Here is a 24777-nt window from a genome sequence, read left to right as displayed (position 1 = left end):
GGCCAACCGCGTCCTGGGCTGCATCAAGAGGAGTGTGGCCAGCAGGTCGAGGGAGGTGATTCTCCCCCTCTACTCTGCCCTCGTGAGACCTCACTTGGAGTACTGCGTCCAGTTCTGGAGTCCCCAACATAAGAAGGACATGGACCAGTTGGAGAGGGTCCAGAGGAGGGCCACGAAGATGATAAGAGGGCTGGAGCACCTTTCCTATGAGGACAGGCTGAAAGAGTTGGGGCTGTTCAGCCTGGAGAAGAGGAGGCTCCGGGGTGACCTTATAGCGGTCTTCCAGTACCTCAAGGGGGCCTACAGGAAAGATGGGGAGAGGCTGTTCAGGAGGGCCAGTTATGATAGGACAAGGGGTAATGGTTTTAAAATAGAGGGAGGTAGATTCAGGTTGGATATTAGGAAAAAATTTTTTACTATGAGAGTGGTAGAACACTGGAACAGGTTGCCCAGAGAGGTGGTGGATGCTCCATCCCTGGAGACGTTCAAGGCCAGGTTGGACAAGGCCCTGAGCAACCTGATCTAGTTGGAGATATCCCTGTTCCTTGCAGGGGGGTTGGACTAGATGACCTTTGAAGGTCCCTTCCAGCCCTAACCATTCTATGATTCTATGATTCTATGATACACAGGAGCCTCTTGGCAGGAAAAGGGAAAAGGCTGGACTGGCTTTTATAGCAGAGAAGGTAGATCAAACAGGAATAAAATTTTTTATTATTTTTTAAATAATCTTAGTATGCATGACCTTAGCTAATAGTCACTGCAGTGCAGCTGAGAAGTGGTGATTGTTCAGCTGTGGTAACTCAATTACTTCTGCTCTAGTCCCTGTCCCCTTGGCCTCAGTGGCAGTTCTGGCCAGGGGATACCTTCAGCTCTTGTGTCCTCCTCGTCCATGCGAAGCACCTTGACTCCTGGGGCTTCTGTCTGCTTCCCTGATGTTCCTAGGACGCTGAAAAATGACTGCTGTCAGTTTTCACTCTTCTTTGCCTTGCAAAAGCCCTGATCTGCAGGGAAGGCACTAGAACTTGCTGTCAACAAGCAGATAACATTGCACTGATTTATATGCTGTCCGCATCTGTAAAGTTTTCCATTGCAGCAGTGGATCCTTTTGTGTTGAGTTTTCATTTTTGTTTTGCTTTAAGGATTTTGATAACTTTAACCAATAGGTAACAGATTGTATTTTTTTTTCCTACATTGTGCTGTATGCTTGAATTTTTTTAGCTATGTAGATTCATGACAGTTTCTAGTTAGTTAAATGCTTTTTGCTTTGTAGGTATGAAACAAGTTCTGACTTTTTAAAAGTGATTTTTTAAAAACTGTCAGATTATGTCATGAGCAAATCTTTTTTGATGTTGTTTTTGTTTTCTCCTTGCAGTGATGCAGAAATGATTTTGGATGGTTGAAGGTAGTGCTTGGATCTGCAGTAATGCTGTGTGACAGCAGAAATGTTTCATTTCTTGTTGTGACAAGAGTAACAATTGGTAATTGATAAGTGTGGGGAAAAAGCTTTACATCTATATAGATAGAGAAAAATCTCTAAGTATAACTGTCATTTAAAGTGTAGTTTAAAGAAAAAAAAACACTGTCCACGTATAACAGAGGAAGATTAAAGCAAAGCCTAACTGATGGTGCTTTCAGAAGGAAATCTTGCATGCTGAAAAGCTACCACTACCTAAAACTTCTTGGTATCTTGAATTTTTCTTTCTAATTCCCTTAATGTCAGATAGGTAAGAGCTATGCTACATTAATCGTACATGTGCTCACAGTTCTTGCCAGTAGTGCAGCCATCCAGCTGTTTCAACTTTGAAACAGCTGCAAATCTTATGTGAGTGAAAAATGCAGTTGACAAAACTTTTTGAATTAAAGAAGTCCGTATTTGCTTGCTTCCAATATTAATCTTAAAGGACCTGGAGCATTCTATTATACAAACAACTAATGAACATGTTAGCATTTGTTTAAACTGTGATAAGTCAGACTTTTGTGTAAGCACACTTGCATGAGAAGAGTGGCGAGGGCTGGGAGCAGTAGCAGGGAAGCAGGAGGAAGTGTTGGGATGGTGTGTACTTTTCTCTTTGACCCATTTAGTCTCACATTTGCTTTAAGTCAATCCACGTGTACGCTGCTGCTGACAGCATTTCTTCTCACCCCCGCCGTGTTCTGATGGCGTTGGGGCTTGGGAGGCTGCTTGTTGAGTTACATGGGGGAACTGGTCCAAATGGAAATTAACTTTTTGTTGTTCAGGCTCATTTTCAGCAGAGCAAGTTCCATCATCTGTATCGGCATGTGGCTGCGTAAATGTCATGCCGGAGGTGGGGATGCTGTCTGCAGCAACAGCTTGGGCTTCAGCTGGACTTAAAACAGTCGTGATCCAATACTTTCAGATGCTAGTGAATCAACAGACTGCGGTTTTGTTGGGTTTTGTATTCTTTTTTTAATGTCAGCATTGGCCATGGTTTCCAGCTTGACACCAGAAGTGAAGTTCAGTAAGGACTTTATGAGCAAGAAGTTCTTTAGTTGTACTAAAAAAAAAAATAATAATAAAATTAAGCAGAGGTAAAAAGCAAACCACTGTCCAAGGATGATGAGACAAGACTAGCAATAGGTTAGGTGCAGCCCATGAATAAATAAATATACGTCTTCTAGTCTGTTGTTACAATGGTAGCAGTTGGATAATGGGAATGAAACGGGAGCAGTAGAAGTACCACCTGCAAGGCAAGCAGAATTCCAGGAACTGAATGCAAAAAGTCAGAGGAACCGCTTACAATGCCAAATATTTCAGAGTGGGTAAGGCAAATCAATTCAAACGGCCCGTTGCTGTATATGCAAAGAGGCTGCCCATGTGGGAGTGGTATCGTATAATCAGGGAATGGAAAAAGTGCTTGAGGAGGGAGGTGGGGAAGTTATGTGGGCGCTTTGCAGGGCTGCTTTGGCATTGATGGAATACAAGGGCCAATTTTGAGCGAGTGAATACTTAAAGAATTACGGATAAGTGCTGGAAAGAGATGTTAACAGCAGATTTTCTAGGTGAAAGAAAAGTAGCTTAGTATCAAATATTTAAGAAGTGGTTGGAGTAGTGACCACTATCTGGATTTTTAAGCCATTAGTCTTAAAGGTGCATGCTAGTTCTCGTTAGCTGAATGAATGAATGAGCATTTGACGTGCAATGGAAGGGCTTTACCAGGAGAGACGGGGAGCTGCACCTGGTAGTTGGGGCACTCTCATGGGAGGCAAAATGGATGGGTTGGATTGTTGTCAGCAGGCAGAGAAATTGAATACAGGTCTTTGTGCTGAGATAGTCCGGTTCTGGCCCTAACAAGATAAAGTGGAGGCATCAATCCTTCAGTAAACATGTCTGAATTAAGTCTTTTTTTTGTTTCACAAGGTTATTTGTAACAAGGATCAGTTTACTGGTTTGGTTTTCTGTGCATCCCCACAAACAGTTGTGCTGGCGCAGCTCGTGGAATATCACAGGGAAAAGGCCAGGAGCTGTTTTACTCTGAGATAACAGGAACAGAGCATACCCTTGGGCAGTCCCCGAAGCAGGTCTGCCAGGTGACACAGGCACAGCGATGCATCAGTCGGAGCGGGGCCAGGCATGCACAGACTCTAGGCTGCTCAGCCCTGGGACTGACCCATCCTGTGGAGGAACTGGGGAGTTGTCGTGGGGAAGAGAACGATTCTGGGGACGTGGGGTGCACTCACAATTAGGTGGTGGCGAAGTGGGGATTTGGGGCTAGGCTGAAGTTAGGCAGAGCGTGGGAATGAAGCCAGCATGTTCATCGCTTTCCACAATTAGGTGTTACTGGGAGTAACTCTTGGCTATCCTTTATGAAACCGAAGTTGCTGTTGTGCTGGTTCAGCACTGATGTAATGGCCTACTGTGCTGCTACTTTTACTGTTCATTGGCCATTTTCATTACAGGCTTGCAGAGATAAAGCTGCTTCTCACTCAGGGTATTGTGCACGTTGCTGGAAATGCTCGGTGTGATGGCTGCAGCCGTCGCCTCGGTTTCCTCCCTGCCTCCCCCCATTGTTTGGGCTGTAAATGTTTTCTTGTCTTTGATCATGGGACTCTATCCTTGATTAGGCTTCTGGGACCAGCCTTCATAAGAGTAGCCCGGCTGATGTGTCTGGGCTTTCCCTGTTGCGGCTTTGTTTGTTTGTTTTACTTGTTTGTAATACAAATAACATAGAAGCTTGGCATGGAGCAAAGAGCAGGAAATTCATTCAGGCTTTGAGCTGGGACTTGCTGAAATTGAAAGATATGACAAAGCATGCAGGGATGCCCACACGTTAAAACTGCCCTTTTTTCTTTTTTTTGAGGAGTCCTTCTGGGGAGCCTTTTCTAGGGAAGAAAAGGAGTTAAAACCCAAATGCAGAATAAAATCTGCACATTAAATTCAGTCGGTAAAGTAATTCAGATTCTGGAAATGAATACCCAAGCAAAACCCATCCAAAACGTTTCCTTTAATAGAATCTAGTGTTTGTTACCATAACAATCCTTTTTGCAAAAAAAGGATTAGTGCTGTTAACATGACTCCCTTGCCTGATTCAGGTAGTGCTAGTTTCCAGGGCCCCTCAAGCAAGTTGCAGAAAGGGGGAAAAATCTGTATGCCTGGATTTTGATGATGCAGTTTAGTATCGTAATAACAATTCATTTAAGCTCTGGCTGTATACTGCCTGTTATTTCCCTGGAAACTTATGCTTCATACTGAAAGTACTACTTTGAAATAGCAATTTTACAGTCTCTGTCAGTCTGAGGAGAGTGTTGCAGATGAGCAGGCAGAAGCCAGATGAGAGTAATATATAGCTGTAGCTGCTTGACATTACTGACTTTTAAGGGATCCAAAAAAAGGTATGATTCCTCTTGAATAGTGGAAGAGAACAAGATGTTTCTGTAGTAATGAGATCATAAAAGAAAGAAAATTGCTTGTAAAGAATGGGTTTGATTTTTCTCCCTTTTTCTGTTTTGCTGCTATTGTAACTTAAGCTGCAGTTTCGCTATCAACTGCCTCTTGTGTAAGCATTTAATATTACCAAAGTTTTCTGTAAATCTGTTTTTGTGACAGTGATTGCTAGCCTACACACTTTTCGTTTTGTAATAACCACTGTTTCGTCCATCAAAAGAATAGAAATTTTCTGGAATGAAGGGATAGTAGCATTCAGCGATCCTATCTGAACTTGTCAGTTCAGGTCTTGTGTGCCAGTTCAAAGCGCTGAGGTTGGCATCAGTTGAGAAGATGATGATGTTTCTTTCAGTGTGATGGGAGTGGATGGGTAGAAACACTTTTTTCAGTAGGCTTAGAACTAAATACTGAAAAAGGCCTTTTGTTTTTAGATGCAGATTCAGGAGCGTGATAAACTTTACTACTTGGTAGCCTGGGAACTTGATTTTGTGTGTTGCTTACAGAAGTGCAAGCTTTTCTCTTTCTCTCTTCTCCCCCCGCCTCCCTCTCCACCCCAACCGTATGAGGAGCCTTTGAGGAATAAATGGGAGCTGCCTGATGTGTCCTGTATGTCACAAAAATTCTGTAGTTTCTAGGCTTCTGTTCTTTTGCTCTTTAAAGGAGAATAATTCTACTGTTTTACTGGTGAGGGAAGAGAGAGGATTTTTGTAACCTTGCTGATGAGCTTGTCTTGCCATTTTGTAAGGACACTGTTCCTTGTCCTTTTCCCAAAGATACTTAGGCACCACTTTAATGCCATCACTAAATTGAAAAGGCAGCACGAAGAGTAAGCTTTGACCTTAAAGGCTGTATTTCATTGGGTTTAAAAAAAAGAATCCCAGGATCTGTCAAAAACCTGTAAGCCCAAAAGAGGCAACTCTTATTGCAGTTATTAATAAAAGATGCATCTTCTAATGGACTTGTTTTCCCCCTTTATATTTTATCTTCTATGTTGTAGTCTTGCCTAGCAATTTAGAAAAAAAAATATGCAGTATTTATTTCTGACTGTTTCACATGATAATATTCCTTTAGAGTACCAAGATAGTAGTAGTTGCAAGTTTTTTAGAGTAGTGTCCCACTTGGACTTTTTTAAAAAATTCTTCTACCGTATAAAATGGATAAGAAAGTCAGGAAGCTGTTGTCTTGACTTTTGTTTTATAATCCAGAGCACGGCAGGGTTTAAAGGTGTGGGAGTTCTATTCTTTTCCATCTAGTAGAGCAATTCAATTCATTTGATGAGTTTGTAACACTGCAGTGTAATCTGGTGAATACTGAGTCGAGCAGATTGCTAATAAATTGCATCGTAATGTTGGATATTCCCACTGTTTTGGCTGAGATCATAAGGCTTGTTGCGTTCTTGCAGATAGCTGGACCAGCTCGCTGCACGCTGGGACCATATGGTCAAACTGGTGGGTAGGGCGTTAGGCAGCCGTTAGGGCTGACTGAAGCCACGCTGGTAGTCTAGAGCGAAGGAGAGAGACAGTCAGGAGATAAACAACAAATGGAAGGTTATAAAATGCCACCCAGCTAGTGAGGAACAGTGGGAGTGGGAGTATGTTCAAGGACTGATAGACATAATGCAGTATTGTAGTTTTGCTGGAGGGAATTGCTCATCTTCCCACAACTGCAGCTTGCAGCTGCTCTGCAGCTTCTTCCCGGCGCTGACTGTGTTGCCAGGGGAGCAGTCACTCCTGTAAGAAGGTATCTAAATGCTTAGCAAGACTGGCTTGTGGCTACCACTGCACAGTTATGAAGACTCTCATGTTGAGAACTGGCAGTATGAATGGATATTTGGTCTTTCTTCATGTTTGTCTTTGTCAACAGTAACTGGAGTATTGGATAGGGAATTTATTCTGACCAGTTATTTTCTTGTGCCCAATTTCTCAAAGTATGAACATCTGCTTTTCAGATGCCAACAGATTAAATCATTGTGTTTATAGTTAAGTAAAATATTACGGAGATGCTTTTTTTTTCTTTTTTTTAGCTCTGGAAGTGTCAGATTGGTGAGATTGGCAGAAAAGATTGGAAATCACAAAATTACGTACTTTTTAGTTGCCATCTGACTGGGATGAAGGCACTGTACAAGAATTCGGTACTGTATGGCATTACTGTGGCAATAGCCATTTAGCCGATACTTGCCTTTTCTTGGAGTTACCTTTTGAATGGAGATGCTTCTGGAACCTGTGAAGGAACCAGAAAGACTACAAGGTATCTTGTGTTCCCTGTGCAGAAATCTAGAAGCACGATTGCTAGTGCTAACTTTTCCAGCTTTTTTTTTTTTTTGCTAGTTTTACGTAAGATACTAGAAAAATAGAATTCTGTTGTCATGTTAAATTCAAGGGATGGGGGTGGTGAGGGAGCAACAAAGCTTTTGATCTTTCTTCAGTAAATAGGAGACTGGTTACAGAATGTAAATATTTATCTTAGATGATGCTATAAGCAGTACATTACTTTGTGTCTTCATAGATTCATAGATTTCTAGGTTGGAAAAGACCTTAGAGATCATTGAGTCCAACCATCCCTAATCCCCATTAAACCATATAGCTAAGTAGATCATCCACCCTATTCTTAAACACATCCAGGGATGCGGACTCAACCACCTCCCTGGGCAGCCTATTCCAGTGGCTGACAACCCTTTCAGAGAAGAAATACTTCCTAACATCCAACCTGAATCTCCCCTGACTAAGCTTATACCCATTTCCTCTTGTTCTATCACCCAACACTAATGTAAAGAGCCCTTCCCCTACCTCCCCACCATCTTTTCTCAAGTATTTGTAGGCTGTAATCAGGTCTCCCCTCAGCCTCCTCTTCTCCAGGCTAAACAGCCCCAACTCCCTCAGCCGCTCCTCATAAGTTTTATTTTCCAGCCCCTTGACCAGTTTAGTTGCCCTTCTCTGGACTCGCTTCAGGAGCTCAATATCTCTCTTAAAGCGAGGGGCCCAAAACTGGACACAATATTCCAGGTGCGGCCTCACCAGTGCCGAGTACAGTGGCAGGATCACTTCCCTATTCCTGCTGGTTACACTATTCTTGATACACACCAGTATCCCATTGGCCTTTTTGGCCACCTGGGCACACTGCTTGTAACAGATAAGGACAAAACCAAGTCAGTCATCAAGATGGACATAATTTGTAAGATACTTCCTGTCCTGTGTTAAGTTTTTCATTTTGGGGATCAATGGCACTGTAACAGTTGTCTTTGTTTTTCCACAGACTATATGACTGACATAATAATTAGATCTTAGGAAGAAATTCTTCAGTACGAAGGTGGTAAGACTTTGGAATAAATTGCCCAGAGAAGTTGTGGATGCCCCCTTCCTGGAAGTGTTCAAGGCCAAGTTGGACAGAGCCTTGAGTGGCCTGATCTAGTTGAGAGGCATCCCTGTCCATGACAGGGAGGTTGGATTAGGTGATCTCTAAGGTCCCTTCCAGCCTATGCCATTCTATGATAATACTACAAAGCAGCTTGAGGGAGTACTAGCACACAGAATGAAAGCCTTCACTGGTCTGCTGAGAGTGGGGTAACACATTCAATGAAATAGCATTGCTTAAAGTGGACAAGTACCTTTCTGTGCTCTTAGATCTCTTTGGTATTTGTCAGTAGACAATGAATGGTCACCCCTAAAATAATTGCATTTTAAAATATTGATGCTGGATGAAGAACTCAGCTAAAGAAGCATGTTACTCAAGTAAGCATACTGTTTACCTAGGATGGGTTATGATGAATTATATTTCAACATTTGAAATTAAGAAAAGGTTAAATACTCAGAGAATATTAATGGTAGCTTGGGGATGGGACCAGCTCAGTGGAAAAAATAGTTTATGAAAGAAATGAATTTCAAATATCTTTCTCAATGTAATTTTTTTCTTTTCTGGTATGTTTTTTGTTTCTGAAGTGCCCTCTGAGGTGTGGAGCCCTGTATGAGAGTGGTGTCCTTGGAAGAAGGATTGCCTCGTAATGGGGATGGGCCAGGGGAGTACAGGGGCGAAGTCTCATGGATGCTCGTCCTGTTCTTATTCTGCATCTCCAGCTCTTTTGGGTTGTTGTCTGGTGTGTGTCCAGGAGCACATCAGCTGTTGCCCTGATGGTGGCATGGGAAGCTTCCTCATCACCTGCTCTTGCTTGGTGGCCTGTGCTGTCATGGTCCTTGTGGAGCCAGGCAGGACCCACATCCCGGTTTCATAGCCCGAGAAGCATTCAGGAGTGCACGTGGCTCTTTTTTTGGCATAGGAGCCGCTGTTCTTTTTATGTTTTTACAAAAGCTTTACTTAAAAGCAAAATTCAGACAATGCTTAAAACTGCTGAAATTGTTTCTTGTTATCAGCTGCCTTTGTGACTTTGAGGCCACTGAATTGGACCATCTTACTTAAAGGGAATGCTGTGCACTTGCTGCTGCAGTAATTCCAGTCTGGCTATCCCTGTAGCTGGGGGAGAGGTACATGGGCATGGTCATGTCTATTTATTTAAATTTTTAAAAACTTTTGTACATCTGCATGTAGTGCCTGAGGTCTCTGCGGATGGCAGTTCTTTGTGTCTTCATCTTAGCAGCCATGCATGGCAAAGTACAACCAGATAAAATAGGAAGCTTAGGTGATAGGAAGAGGAAGCTTTCCGTAGCCTCGCTGATCCACACTGGCCTCTGCGGTGGACTTGCTCGGGGAGGGGAGCAATCAGGGAGGCTGCTTTGCTGCCACTGCAAAAACGAATTTTAGTACTCAAGGGTAGGCAAATTTTGTTTTCTTAGGGGCCATAAAAGCCTTGAGCCTACTTCAGTGTACAGATTGTGAAATAAAATTCAGGGGAGAAAGAGTCCTAGTTAGTATCTTAATTTTCGGAAGGAGCAGTATTTGTATTTGAAAGGCTGAGGTTGATGAGCACCAGTCCAGGGCCTGCTGATGGCAGTGGAAAAACTATGAACTTAATGGGCTTTGGATTATTCTTGAGTAGCTTATTGTACCCACACCTCCTGTGGAAGGTGACGTATCCTTCCCCTGTCATTAATTCTTGATCCAAATGTGTTACATCTGGTTGACCAACGTGCCCTAAAGGAGATCTCGTTGGTGAGTGCACTAATTGCCATTTCTGCAGAAAGGAGAAGCTGCTGTTTTGTGGCAACTTCTGTCTGGCCAGAGTCTTGCTGACCCTGGCTGCGTTTCTGGAGTCGTTTTTTATTGAAGCCAAATGAAGCAGCACCGTTGGCGGAAGGTTGTTTGGAGGTTAAGCGTTTTTACTGCGTTATTAGTGATGATGGTGTAGGGATTTGCACAAGGTTAAGACGTGCAGTCTGCGCAGGTGCTGGTGGTGTTGCGGTAAGCGTTGCGCAGTCGCTGTGGCTTTCGACATGGCAGGTGTCGTGCCCCCTGCAGCAAAGCTGCTCCTGACATCTCTGAAGGGAACAGACGAGCGTTTCCTGTAGATACACATACTGGAAACATCTGCCCGGCACATTGAATTAACAGATTTTTCTTGATGTGCTGTCTGACCCCATATGCTGAGGAACTCCAGTGCTTTGTTTTCCTCATGACTTCCCCCATCTTTTTCTTAAGCTGTCTTTTCAGCGCACTCTTCCGCAGCTGGAGCTGTGAGGATGGACCGGACCTCGCTTCCCGCATCTGTCCCAGCAGCTGTACCACTTCCTGCCATGAATCATCGAAGCACACTTCTTTTTTTTATTATTTTATTTAAGAGTGAAGGCACATTTGTCTTCCTGAAGCCACAAACTAACCTAGTCAGTCTGGCAGCCAAGCCTTAAATGAGGGCTCTGGTGTGAAAGCGTTCAGAGGGAGGAAGTGCCTCTCGTCGGTGGTGATCATGGCAAGCCCGGAGCAGAGCTCCGGTCCTTGTGGGCTTCAGTTGTGGTCAGAGGAACTGCAAACTCCCTCGCTTCTTGGAGAGTTGCAGCAAAACGTCTCCTCTGTTTGCACGTCAGTGTCCAACATGCCGTGACCTCCAGTTTTCAGAAGTTCATTGCTGTAGCTGGCTGAGTGCTAATTGTCAGCTGATGTTTGGAGCAAGGGGCATAATGTTTTGCCCAAGAAGTCTCGGTTATGTTTTGAATCCACTGGGGCTGATGTCTGTGGTTTCATTTTCCAGGGCTCATTGATTGCATGTATTTCAATTCTAGCAGTCCAAAACAGGCACTTTTTTTTGTCCTGAGGAGCTGAGGATATATGGCTCAGTAAACTTGAGGTTATTGTCTTTCACACAGAGATGAAATCCAAAACCTGCCCCCTCAATTTTGTCTTTAAAAAAAAAAAACACCAAAGAAACCCCAACCCAAAGGCACATTATCTACAAAGTTGTTAAGCATTTTATTTTTTTTCCTTGCTCATTTTTCTAGGGAAACGTCAGATTCACCACTTGGGAAACCAGCTTCAGCTCAATCAACATTGTCTGGATACTGCCTTTAATTTTTTCAAGATGGCTGTGAGCAAGCACCTAACGCGGGGGAGAAAGATGACCCACGTCATTGCCGCTTGTCTCTACCTGGTGTGTAGGACAGAAGGAACTCCTCGTATCCTTTCACATTTAGAAAATAAATAAGAAAGACGTACTTTTAGCAAGTCAACTATCCCAGGTAGACCTTGTTTCAAAATTTGCAAAGGTAAGTGCTTAGGAACTAACTTTGTCACTGTTGGTTTTATATAATGAAGTGAATGGGAGGTTTTCCTGTGATTCAAGTAAAATTATTCCCTTTCTAAATATAGCTCCTTAGTATTTACAAGGAGCTGTAAACATCACTCTGCCTCCCATCAATAACTCTAATTTTCTTCTTTCTCAGCGTTTTCTTCTAGTATAAGATTGTTCTTTTTCTGTTCTTTGCTAGGGATTGCATGTTTATGGTGTGCGTTTTTTTTTTTGTTTTGTTTTTCTTTTTTAAAACAAATGAAAATTAACCTCAGACCTCCTGTAGTGTCAGCATATGTTCTAATAAAAAGAACATATTAGAGCTCCAGCGGGTTTTCCATAAGATATTTGGATTTCCTTCTTTTAGTGCTTGTGGGAATGACAGTATCACTCCTGTTTTAGTTTTGGGGAAAAAGGCGTTTGATAAATTCTGAAATTTGCTCAAAGATCATACAGGAAATCAGTAGCTGGAGGTGGGACTGCACGCAGGCCAGAGTTGCAAGTGAGTGCTCCTTGTGTCTAGACCGTCCCTATTTTTGTGTTGTAGAACTTCGTTAAAATTCATGTAATCTTTAAATACTGATGGCGATCCAAATTTGTTTGTTTAATATATTTTTACTCATTTTATGTTATGTTTCAGTTGCCGGAATTTGGAGTTTAGTATCAAACAATTCCTTCTGTGTTATTTTAGTTCTTTCCCACTTCAGAGCAGTATACGCATATCGTCAGTATTCTGCTTGATGTTTTTTCCAGATTGCTGTTTTCATTCTGTATTTTAGCAGCTGAAAAGTTTAGCTTTCCTTTTAAGATTGAGATGATTTCTTTTTTAGTTTCAGAAACTACATTCAGCATCCTAAAATTAGTGCTTTCTGTTAGTGTTGTGGTCATTGCATTTGCATGTTTAAAAAAATGTGGTTTTGCAGGAATAATGAAATTATAAGGAAGGCTTGCCTATTACGCTAGTCTCTTCTGGTATAAAATCTCTGTATGAACTTTGAGTAGTGTGACTCTATCATTACCATAAAGACAGTGTTGATTTAACAGCATTGCCAATATTTTTTATGCCCATGTCACATTTTAAAAGTAATTTATTTACAGTCATTATTTGATACTACTGAATGATAGCCTAGCTGTAATATGCAAATCTATTTTTCCCCACTGGTAGTGATAAAAAAGCATTCCAAGCAGTATGAGCTGTAATAGGCAAGGAGGTACGTTGTAATGTGACTGCCATCTGTGCAGCAAGCGTGGCTAACTTTTCTAGCAAACAAACAAACAAAAATCCCTTGCTTGTTTGACATATCCTTCTTTAAAATATTTCAGCATGTGCAAGATGTACTGATCTGGTTGACACTTCATAAATACCTAAATTAATTTTCCCACTTTTTTCATTAAATTGAAATAACATCCTATGTGATATTTCACGTAGAATACTAGGACCAAGGTGTGAATAAGACTGCAAACATGGACTCTGTCTTTCTGTATCAATATCAGAAAGTACTCCATCTTCATTTACATGGTGACTGTGCCATCTGGGAATCAATAAATGGTTGTGCATGACTCTGTGGCTCAATTTTGTTAGTGTTGATTTTTTTAAAAAATCTGTTGCATAAACTTAATTTGGTAGTTGATATTAAGAATTTAACTGTGTTACTTTGGGAGAGCGAGTTCAGCTTCTGCCTGTGTTCTGCTGTTTGGGTTTTTATTTTGTTATGATTTTTAGTATTTTGAAATCCAGTGTACTTTGAAAAACAAGCCCCAAATAAATTATAGATTCTGATGTCTTATCCTTTATTAGAAACTTGAAAACCTGAGAGCCACAGGTGCATATTGCTGACCTTTGAAGTGAAAGTACATTCAAGCCTCCGTAGATTAATTATGATGATCACTATCAGCATGTTATATTTGTTTCCAGCCTAGATCTGGCAATATAGAAATGTGCTACAGGGGACAGGCGTGTTTCCGGGGCCTTTGGTCCAGAGAGACACTGCTAAGTAGATTTACTGAGTTTAAAGTGTTCATTGTCATTGTGTTGGTTCTAGAACTCTTAAGAAGAAATCTGGGAGAAATTCAGAAAAGGAAGCTAAAGACTGAAGATTGGTGAATGTATTTTAGAGGAAAGAGATAATATGGAAGAAGTAGTGAAGGGCTGCAGCATCCTCAGCGCTCAGACACAGCACCTTGGTTTTGGGTGGCCCAAATGAATTAGTGGAGTGACTCGGGAGTTGTACAGGCAAGAGACATCTGGGAACAGATTAATCTGTGAAGCAGAAGACAACATGTTTCTTAAAAACTATTATGGTAGAAAGAGCGAACTAAGTATGCGGCCTGGAGAGGTACAGTAGGATGTAGTCAAGGGCTGAAGGGGTGAGAAACATTGTGTTCTCTCTGGTGGCAGAACCAAAGGAGTGGGAAGCGTTTGGAGAGGGAAAACAGGATTTAATTGTGTCTGCATTAGGTTCAGTTTGAGGGAGTGGAATGTATTTATCTGACGCGGGTATCTGCTTATTCTTCTTTTTTCATAATGTACGTGTCACCAGCCAGCCTCTAAAATGTGAGGAAAATTGTAGCCAAGTCTACTGGTGCAGTCTGAAATATGTCTGAATAAACCTCAGCCTGAAATAGGAAAACGTTAAGTTCTCCTTGGTTCTTATGCATTGTTTAATTAATGCAGAAATGCAAAATATTCTAGTAACACACATTTTTTTTATTTTGGAAAAGTAGTTCTAGAACTTAAAGAGAACATAAAAGTTTATTTATCTAAAGTGCAGCTTTTATTTACAGTTCTTTGTAAAGTTCAATATATTATTTCATCTGAATTGATTTTATATCGGTTTATGGTTTTAATTAGCTTCTTTGACACAAAACCCCACAGTGGGGCAACTTTAACATGCCTTTTCATTTGCCTTGCTTTTATGACTTGTCAGCATTAATGTTTTAAAGGGAAGATGGCTTACTAGCTATTAGCAGAATTTGGGAGGTGTTTCATCCTTTTGATGAGCTACCTATAAAAACTTCAATTCATTTTTCTCTTTATAAAACGTGTCTGTATTATCAGTGTCAGAAGTAAAGGTATAATGCAAAAAATACATCTGAAGGAGATACTGATTTTTAAATCCTCAGGTCTGATGGAACCGGTTGTCCCATTCCCAGGGGCTGAGCGATGCTGAGCATTTCCAGTGACATTTGACTTCAGCTGGCACTGCCAGTGCTCTGAGCATTGCAGATTCTGGCTCTTAATTTGTTTCTTGGAATAGTAACAGTCCTCAGTTGTTTCTCTTTAATGTTTTCAACAGCTTTTCCACCCCTACATATGTTTGAATGGAAACAAAGGGCTCTTTAGCTGGTCCTGCTGTTCCCGAGAGAGAGAACTTGGGAAGAGCAGGGCAGGGTGTTTAAGTGACTTATGGGCTCGGCTGTAACCCGTGGCTGCCCTAGGGTCACTCGGGAACAATGGCAGCCTGGCCAGGATTTTCCAGGTGAGATATCAGTTTGATTTTAATCTAGGAACGTTTCATTCTGTTTTTAATCCTTTTTACTGTACACAAATGTTGGAAAAACTGTGCAGTTTTCCACTATTTTGTTTGTAGTTTTTTCCAACACTACCACCTGGGTTTTTTTACAGCAACATTTTACATGGTAAATGTCTTTTATCCCCCACACACGCACCTTTTTTATTTTATTTATTTACTCTTTTCCTTTGAAGCTCTCTGGAAAATGCACCCTTAGTTGTAAACCAAATCCTGTCTTGTTAGAGCATAGTAAATAAAACCTTTTCCACATGAGAAGAGTCCTTGCAAAGTTCCCTCACCAGCTATCTTGTGTAAATATCCCGCTGTTTACCTCTGGAGGTGAATTCAGGGCAGGTTTTTCCCCTGCCAGTAAAGCTGATCAGTCTTGGTTTTGAGGGGGTTCTCGCCGAGCCCTTCCCACCGCCCGGAGCTGGGGCAGACTCCTGAGATGGAGATTGCCCAGGTTATTCTGGTGGTCTTCAGCGGCTTTGTGTGTAGCCGGAGGAAAGAGATGGGGTCCTCCTGGGGTCATTCCAAGGCAGCCAAGTGAGGCCTTTCTTCTGAGTTGTTTGCAGAAGAACCTTTCCACTAAACATCTAAAAAAAAAATAATCTCTTAAATTTGAGCCTTGGGAGCAGACGGCTGACAGGAGAAAGTTTGGTGCCTTGGTGTCATGTAAACTTGTGCTGGGGGGGAAGGCATAAGGCGCTTTTCCTCCCTGCTTCCTCTGCCCTCTGAACCTCCCTTTTGTTTGAGGAAAGATCATGAAGGGATTGCAGGATCCCAGCAGGCAAGAAGGATTTGGGAAAAAAAATGGGCATCTCCTTGCTGAATGGGGCAGCACTTTGTTATTTCCTATTTGTCCGCAGTACTTGTACTTCATTGCCAAGCTGTTTCAATGCCTCCTGGTTTAACGTATTTATTTTCATGTCACAGTAAGGGAAGTTGAGAGTATTTATCTTCATTTCCAGGTGCAGAACTGAGGTTAAGTGACACATTCAAAGTTACCCAGAAAATCTGTGATGGAATAAGGAACCGGTCTCTTTAATCCTGGATTAGGCAGCAACTACTGAGCCTTTCTGCCTCTGCAAGAGAAGTTCAGCTAATTTCCTCTTGAGCGTTAGCAGGCTCTATCAGCTTCCATACTGTCTTGGGAAGCTTTTTTAACCTCATGTCTTTGTTTCTCTAGAAACACTTCAAGGTCTATCTTTGCAAGGAAAAGGGCAAGACTTCCTTTTTTTATTAGAAATGAAAAATTAGATCCCCAGCAATCTTTTGACCTCTACTAAAACTTCCTGGAGCCAGCAGGCCCTAGTGTTCCCAATTAAAAAGTTAACTTTTGAAATTAGGCTTTAATCAACAAAATTTTAGAGCTCCAGTTAGGGGAGTTAATAAAACCCGTTTCTATTTCTCTTTGGATAAGCACTTTCTTTTTATTAACTGACCTTTTACTTTTAATTAAATACGGTTGCATTCAAAATGTGTGTTTTTTCAAGTGTTGAGTGTGACAAGGACATAAGAGATTAAAAATGGATTTTAAATTGCACAGTTAAAACACATATAATATTTTCAAAACCAAATTACTTTATTTCATTTCACTAGATTATTTTGTGTGTGTGTGGTAAAGGATACTGAGGTCTGATTTCATAGAAAGTTGAATAGAATAGAATATTTTCAGTTGGAAGGGACCTACAACGATCACCTTGTCCAACTGTCTGACCACTTCAGGGTTGAAGAGAAGTTAAAGCACATTATTAAGGGCACTGTCCAAATGCCTCTTAAACACTGACAGGCTTGGGGCACTGACCACCCCTCTGGGAAGCCTGTTCCAGTATTTGGCTACACTCTTGGTAAAGAAATGCTTCCTAATGAAGCATTTGCTTGGACTTGAAGTCTTGGAAAAAGCTTTGTCTACTTCATTTCAAAATGAAGTTTTGAAATTGGTATGCTTTTGAGTGGATGGATTTTAGCTGGGAGAGTTTTAATCTGTTAATGTAAAACTGCCACCTTCAATAGGGTGTGGCTATTTTTACTCCATGTTATTTGCATCTATTTCCAAATAATTCTTGTGTTTGGTAATGCTTGGCTTGTGTGATCGTTCCTATTTGGTACCACAGGAGAAAACGCTGGAGATGTAGGGAAGGCGTCAGCCAGGGGCAACAATAGAAGTTTAATTTCTGCACCTGAATTTGTTCCCGTCACCCTCTCCTCCAGCCAGAGTTGGGACTGCTGAGTTTCTACAGCAGGGCTCATGACCTGAAGCCAGTGTATCCAGTCTCCTTTTCCATGGAGTAAAGGAGAATCATACGATTTTTCACTCAGTACTGCTTGACGCTTTTTTGCCATCTAAAGAGATAGGTATATAAAGCAACTGTGTTGCTCAGAGAATGATTTGTTTCATGTTTCCCATTGCTGGGAAAGTAAAATTTTCCTCTCCATGTACTCGTTGCTCCATTTTGTGGCTCCATTCTCTTCCCCACTGCATCCCCTTACTGCAAGGGCTGCTCCTGGCTGCTGCCCTGTGCTTGTGGACCAGTGGCAGTGGGGCAGCAAGGCAGGATGAGTCGAGGCTACGTCTCTTTCGGGTATCTTGCCTGGCTTCCAGATGTACTGCAGAAGAGCCTGTGTTTCCCTAGGTCCTGTGGCATATCTATCAGTCCCCTATGGATGTCTTTGTAGTATCTGAAGTGATGCTGGGTACTTGAATTTTCCACTTGTATCTGGTGATTTGCAGTGTCTTTTAAAGAGAATTCCCTCTTGAGAAAACAACCTGAAGCCTTTCAACCTGGTTGTATGGCCTTGCACCCGAGGGACAGGGCTGGGGAGATGGTTAGTGGCCCTCAGGTTCTCTGCTTGTCCCTTGCAGGGGAAAGCTGTAAACCTTCCTTGTGCATGACTCAGGTGTGGCAGGAAAATGAGGAGGAGTGTGATTGCTGCCAGCATTATCTTGCAGGGTTCCCTGTCGCTGAAAGCCATTGATGCTTTCTGCAGGGACACAGTCATTTTAATGTGGAGATTCTGTACTTGGGTGATTTTCTTTTGTTTCTTTAAGATTTTGAAAATATAAAAGGGGAAAGGGACATTACATTGTGGTGTGTGTCAACTCAACATCTTACTGTTCAAATCCTTGTGCTAAATGCCCATTATGGGTGCTTCAGGGAGGGAGGGAAAAGCTGCTGTAAGTGCAGTAGTGATAATTGACCCACTTAAGAGAGCTGCTCTAATTTTGCATGTTACAGCATCCTGGAAATTCAGATAAGAATGTTGATCTCTCCAGCTAATAGGATTTCTAAATATATCATCCAAAAGAAGCAGGAGGACTGTAATTTTGTGTGTGTGTGTGTTCAGGCTAATGTTTTGTTTAAGAACTGCACACTCTGAAAATCTGCTTTTCTGTTAAGTTGTTACTAACTCAGGATAAAAAAAGTATTTGACCTCTGATGCTGGCAAGGGGAGACCTGATCCTGCCCCATTGAATTCACTGACAAAATTCTCACCAGCTTCTGTGCAGAGGAGTGACCAACTTTTTTCCCTTCCGGATGTTGGTACCCAGCAGGTGGTTCAAATTGTCAACTTTTCCATAACACAGCATTCAACAAAGCATCTGCAGAGATAGGAAGGGGACAGGGTCACAAGATGGCCTATCAAGATTACAGATTTGGCTGGTTTTGATAGCTTTGTTGTTTGTTTTCCTCATTTAAGGGATATTTTGAGCAGTAAAGGTCAAAATAATCCTATTCTGAAATTTGACTGCAGAAATACTTTTTTGCTTTACAGAGCAGTGTTTTCAGTCTTTCTCTATCTAGGCAGTTCTTTCTCAAAGCACATCGGTGGGTACAACTGCTGGAAACCATGGGATTTGCACTCAGTAGAGCTGTTGCACCTAGGTGGTTTTAATTTTGGAGGCCCTTTGCCCTTGCTCATCAAACCTTTCTGTGTCGGAACAAAACCAGTCATCGTGGTCCCTCTTTCGAAGGAAGGGACAGGCTTTACTCTTTAGGCTTCTGGATTAGGTCCACTGAAGCCTTTGTCACTGTGGGCTTGAAATCCATTATGGGCAGGTAGAAGAAGTGTTTATGGTTTGGCAGTCCTATGCCCCGTCACCATGTCAGGCCTTGTGTAACGCAGAAGTACCTGCAGCAGAAGCATCTGAGCCAGAGTTTTAATGCATATAAGAGTGGCCTGTTATTGTGTGCATAAAAATAATAATTAATAACATTAATTGTCTGTCCTCGTAGTAATTATGTTCCACTTTGAGGTTTCTGAACTGATGAGACATTCTCATGGCGAAACAAGGAAAGGAACAGGAGAGCTACGAAGGCATCAGTAATACTGGGGTAAAAATACGAGGGGCAGCCCTCGCTTACCAGCAGCACTAAGAGAGGATGATACTTTGAAACATGATGGCAGAGACATGGGAACTAATGAGGGGAATGAAGGCAGGACGAGTTCTAGGTGATGGATGAGGGGAGGGGAATGCGATGGCAGAGGCACCTCCTTCCAGTGAAATAAATACAAAGGAGGGACGATAAGGAAGGGGATCACACCTCTCATGTCTTTGACCTTCAGTGATCCTTGCATGCTTGTGAAAATAAATATTTAACAATCTTCTTAAAGCTCGTTTAAAGGAGGAAATGATTATGTTGGCTCTCTGCTTAATTCAGAAGTGTATCTCTGCATCCAAATTTTGGTGCTTATGTCAGCAAAACTAGCATTATAACTGCGTGGTATTTTGACTCGATGGGAGCTAATACATTGCAAACTCCAGCTAAATAAAAACCAGCGTGGTACAGCTGGTCATTGTGTAGCACGTTCTTGCTTTTGTCAGAGGATATGCTGGATGTGGAGGAGACACTTCCCGTTCCGTCCCTGCACGCCCACCTCCCTAAGAAAAGAAAAGAAAAGATTACCCGATGCTTTGTTTAAATAAGACCTGGTAGCAAACATGATCAATTAAGGTTGATGTTTTTGATCTGGTCATTGAAAAATATTCCTGGTTGTAGCCATCACTAATGCTTTCTGCATTTTAATACTTCAGAAGTCAATTAGAAAATTAAATGCTCTCCTTCATTAAAATAATTTTTAAGATTGTGCATTTATGTTTTAATGCAGTAGGAATGATGCCTTAGAAGACAAATTCATATTATTAAGTAGTTTAATTAAGATCAGTTATGCAAAATAGGATGGATAGAAGCCAGTGTGTTGAGACCTATAAGCACTTCTGTGCTTGCTATGTGCAAATATTCTTTTAGCTTGAGATCTTCTAACTGTGTCCACTTTCATCATATTCTTAAGTCTTATGCAGCTTTTTTTGTCTTGCACTTTTTGATGTTAGAACAAAGTGAAGGTATGTCAGAGAAACAATATTACCTTTCAAATTTGTTTTGGAAAAATAGGATTCATTCTCATACCTCGCCTGTCCTCATATCTTGAAAGTGGCCTTGATAATGATTTCTTACATCCTAATAAAGTATAAGCCTTTTAAAAATAGGTAAAAGTACTTCTCAAAAGCTGTGTTATTTCTTCAGATGTTTGTCACTAGCATTTTGTTTGTATGACACAGTCTTCATACACAAACGTCGTACTGGAAATGCTTCTCAATGAAAGACTTTTAGCATTTTGTAACCTCATGCCAAGTAAAATTGTGAGCTGAGCCTTTTCTAACCTTTTCACTGCTAGCTTGCCTTTATGGCAAGTCCATGTCCTTCCTCGAAGGCAAAAGAAAATGTCTTTTAAGTTTAACTGCCACACTGGCTCAGTATTGTAAGTCCAAATGATGTAATACTCTATCACATGGTGGTATGTCTGCTATTTTCCCCTCCTTTGAGAGACAGAGAATAATCTTTCCATCTTATCCAGTTTCAGCAGTTTGGGAAAACAGCAGCCTTAAATGAGGCCCAAAACAATGAAAATCTTGATTTCTTCCAGAGCTCTGCTTTTGAAGCCAAACATTCCCCATGCCTTCTTTATTTTGACTTGCTAATTGGAAATAAGATGTTGAAGATAACATGTGCTTTGAAGCTTGTGTATTGTGTGTTCTATTTAGATTTAATCCTTTAAACATTTGACAATAAAACATAAATTGTGGAGTGCTCATCTTTAGATCAACCGTAAGTGAATCATTTTAAGTTTTCAACATCCTTCTAGTTTGGGAGAAACACAGTAGTCTCAGTGATGTTTTGACTGCACGTGTTGGTAAAGTGCTGTGAGATTTGCTACTCAGTATTTTTAAATGGAGGTATATAACTGGTTCTTCAATGAAGGAGCAGCTTGTCTGCCAAAAATAAAGTCTTAGCTTATGCCTCGACAGGGAGTAGAACTCAGAGTGCTCTTCAGATTCCTTTTGTATGGTAAGCAGGGAGGAATGGTGAACGGTATATTTTATGTTATCGTATATGAACTACTCGTGATGGAAAGCAAATTTTGAAAGGGGACTGAAAAAAAATCCTTTTAGTGTAGACAAAAAAATGTGTTGAACTTATAATATGCTATAATCTTTTTTAATATAAAGAGAAAATTGTGCAGTAAAAATGCATATTCAGCAAGATGACGTACTAACTGAAATGTGAAAGTCTTTATTATATAAAAAACAGAACTCCAAACATTGCCTCTGTCTTATTGTCAGGAGAATTTATCACCTTATCTATTTTACAATATTTTTCCTTCTATAATTGGTCCTTTTAACTTTTTATTGTGCTTATAGAGAGCCTTTTGGCCTTGTAGTTTCCAAGGGGAAACAAAGTTGTTATTGTCATTTCAGGTACTGTAACGAGCGGCACAATTCTAGGACAAACAAAGAGCTGGTGTTTCAGGTTAGACTGCAGAAAATTTGAGAGGTTACCTGAACTTGCTGGTTTCTGAGAAAGCACCACTGTGTCCTTGCTTTGCAAGGGTTTTGTCCCTTTCTAACTAACTTGCATCAAAAATACACTTTCCCCCTCCCCCTCAATTGAAGCCATGGCTTCAGAGTAATGAAGTTCTGCCTGTTCAGCTCCAAAGGTTGTGAGATTATAGATGCTTTTCTGTGACTTTTCCTGTTGGGCAAAAGAGCTGGGCTGTCTGAATGGAGAATATTTCTTTTGAAATTTGCCATTGAAATCACCAGTGGACCATCCTTGATCTCCAGGGAAATGAGGAAAGAAGTGTAGAACAATTGTAAGTATTACTGAAGAAGTCTTTAAAAGAAACATCTGGAGGTTTCAGCTGCCATGTCTCAGTTGGTACCTGAAATCAGAGAACACTGTATTTTGTACTTCATCTGGAGTTGGAAGTTGGGTTTTCCCACATGAGTGCTGTTGACTTCTGCAGAATCCAAGTTGAATTTTCTTTTCTATATGAAAATTTCTGGTCTTTAAAGGATCAGTCTTCTAGAGAATGCAACAGATGGACTGCATCTGTGCTGCTGTCTCTGAGGAACTCCCAAATCACTGCATTCTTGTCACATCTGGAGGACCCAGTTCATTGCCAATAATTATTTCCAGCACGTATTCAGATTATAGTTTTAAAGTTGAAAAATATTTTTGTCAATGTTCAGTTTAATATTTATTATCTTTCACCTAGTCTCTAAGCTCTTACTGTGGCAGAGGAAAGCAGTACTGGTTGCTGCTGTACTCATTCCTCAGTCTTTGAACTGGTGGCTTTGGTGTCCCGGCTGTTTCTCATAGTCATTCAGTGATGAAACAAGAGAATGCTCCAGTCCTTGGTTTTCGCTGATAATGTTGGCAGCCCTCCCAGCAGAGCTGTGAACTGGTCCCTTTCCTCCTGTTGCAACTGGAGAAGTTGGGAACACAATGAGTAGCCAAGAAGGCTGGCTGAGAGGTAGTTCTGAGAACATAATAAACATCAAAAAAAAGTAGCTTAACAGAAGTGTTCCATCACAACAGTCCTTCCTACTTACAGTTTTTAGGATGGGAGGAAAGAGAATGCAGAGCATTTTCCACCAGCTCTCCAGCAGTCAGAGAAGGTGTGATACATACAGGGAAATGTTTATATAGGCAGTGTATCTGAAGGTGATGAAGTATGCAGGAAACAATCCAGAAAGCCTGTGCCCTGTGTAGGATTGCAGAATAGTTTAGATTGAAAGTCATTTTGTCCAATTCCCCACTCATGGCCTCGGTAGATTACTGAAGCCCTACTCTGGTTGAGTGTTGGTTGTCTCAAGCAATGGATGTGTCATACTCTCTCTGGGTTGTACTACCGTCAAGACAAAGATTATATATTTTTTTTTTCTAATATCAAATCAGATTTTCTTTTGCTGCAACTTGCATCTCTTGCCTTTTGTTCTGTGTGTCTGAGAAGAATTTGGCTCCATGTTATCTATAGCTCCTCATTAGGTAGTTAAGACAGCGTTAGATCTCCCCTAAAAGTTGCCTCTTCTCTGGGCTGAACAAGCCCAGCTCTCTCAGCTTTTCCTTGTATATCACATGCTCCAGGGCCTCAACCATTTCAGTGGCCCTCCACTGTGGTCACTCCAGAGTACTGAAGTTGTACTTAAGAACCTAGACCTGAACAAGGCTCTCCAGATGCAGCCTCAAGGTACTGAATAGAGGGCAATAACCACTTCCCTCGACCGCTGGCTGCGCTTTTCCTAATACAACTGAGTACGCGTTTGGCCTTTCTTGATGCAACAACATGCAGTTCACTTCTACTTGACTTGTCCATGGAGACCTCCAGCTCCTTTTGTGCAAGCTGTTCCTTAGCTGGCCAGTGCCTGCCTGTACTGCAGCAAGGAGTTATTCTGTCTTGGGTGCAAGACTTTTCAAGAAGTTCAAAGACAGATGCAACTCTCCAACTGGCTAAGATCACTCTGAATGGCAGCCCCACCTTCTGATGTGTTGACTGCTCCCCCAGCTTGGTGTCGTCTGCATACTTGCCTAGGGTGCCTTCTGCCTTGCTGCCTCATTGCTAATCGAGACAGCGTTTCCCCCAAGGAATCCCTGTAGAACCTGTCTGCTAGTTGGACTTTGTACAGTTAATCACAGCCCTTCAAACTTGGCAGTCCAGCCAATTTTATGCTTACCTTCTAGGCCAGCTAGCCAACCCATGATGTCTCAGCAATTTGGCTTTAAGAACACCATGGCAGACCATGTTCGTTAGCTTTGCTGAAGTCAAGGTAAGCAGCATCCACCGCAGTGCCAGTTTGCCCTGAGCCCCTGTGGGTTAGGGTGCCGTGTAAAATGGATGGGTAGGTGACACTTTGCTCAAGGGTGCAGCTGAACTGCCTTTCCACTTGGCAGTTTAAGTGTTTGGCTAGTGCTCTGTACGGAGAATTTCTCTTTGCTCAGACTTCAGAGTGATCCATCTTCTGATGGGCGACACGATGACACGTGCTCATTGATTTATTTGTTTTTAATAATTATTTTAGGGCTGATGACTAAAACCTCTTCCTCACTTGCAGAAAACCCCGATTCGCTTTTGCAAGGGGAGTTAAAAGCCAAGAGGGTAGTCGGGGCCAACCCTGCCTGTTCTCCTTTTGAAGCGGTTGTTGCTGTGCAATCTGAAACGCAAGAATTGTGGGGCCAGGGGAAGAGCAAACAAGTGGAAGCTTTTGTAGGTGAATGGCCGGGCTTTGAGAGGGTGTATACCTAGTTTAGCTTCTTTCTCTCAGGTTATTTCTATGTATGTCTTTATTTTTTTACTAATGTATTTATTATATATTAAAATAATGACCTAATATGTAAACAGTTTTGGCAGCT

The 24777-nt window shown here is 41.6% G+C and overlaps 1 protein-coding gene across 3 annotated transcripts in view; it reads left to right on the top strand.

Annotated features, from left to right (window-relative positions):
• Positions 1–24777, top strand: part of BRF1 (BRF1 general transcription factor IIIB subunit) — a 178570-nt gene that overhangs the window by 37343 nt on the left and 116450 nt on the right. For 2 of the 3 annotated variants that reach the window (XM_086612720.1, XM_086612721.1), the window contains exon 3: positions 11284–11457. In XM_086612720.1, the coding sequence (XP_086468846.1) occupies positions 11284–11457 (174 nt within the window). Of the gene's footprint in view, positions 1–11283; positions 11458–11492; positions 11548–24777 lie in introns of those variants that run through there. The other variant, XM_086612722.1, reaches the window with a different exon arrangement.

This window comes from Tauraco erythrolophus, chromosome 6 (assembly GCF_009769465.1).
Source record: "Tauraco erythrolophus isolate bTauEry1 chromosome 6, bTauEry1.pri, whole genome shotgun sequence".
In the NCBI taxonomy this organism is placed as follows: domain Eukaryota; kingdom Metazoa; phylum Chordata; class Aves; order Musophagiformes; family Musophagidae; genus Tauraco; species Tauraco erythrolophus.
The sequence above is the reverse complement of the archived record's forward strand: the minus strand, read 5'-3'. Positions and strand labels throughout refer to the sequence as shown.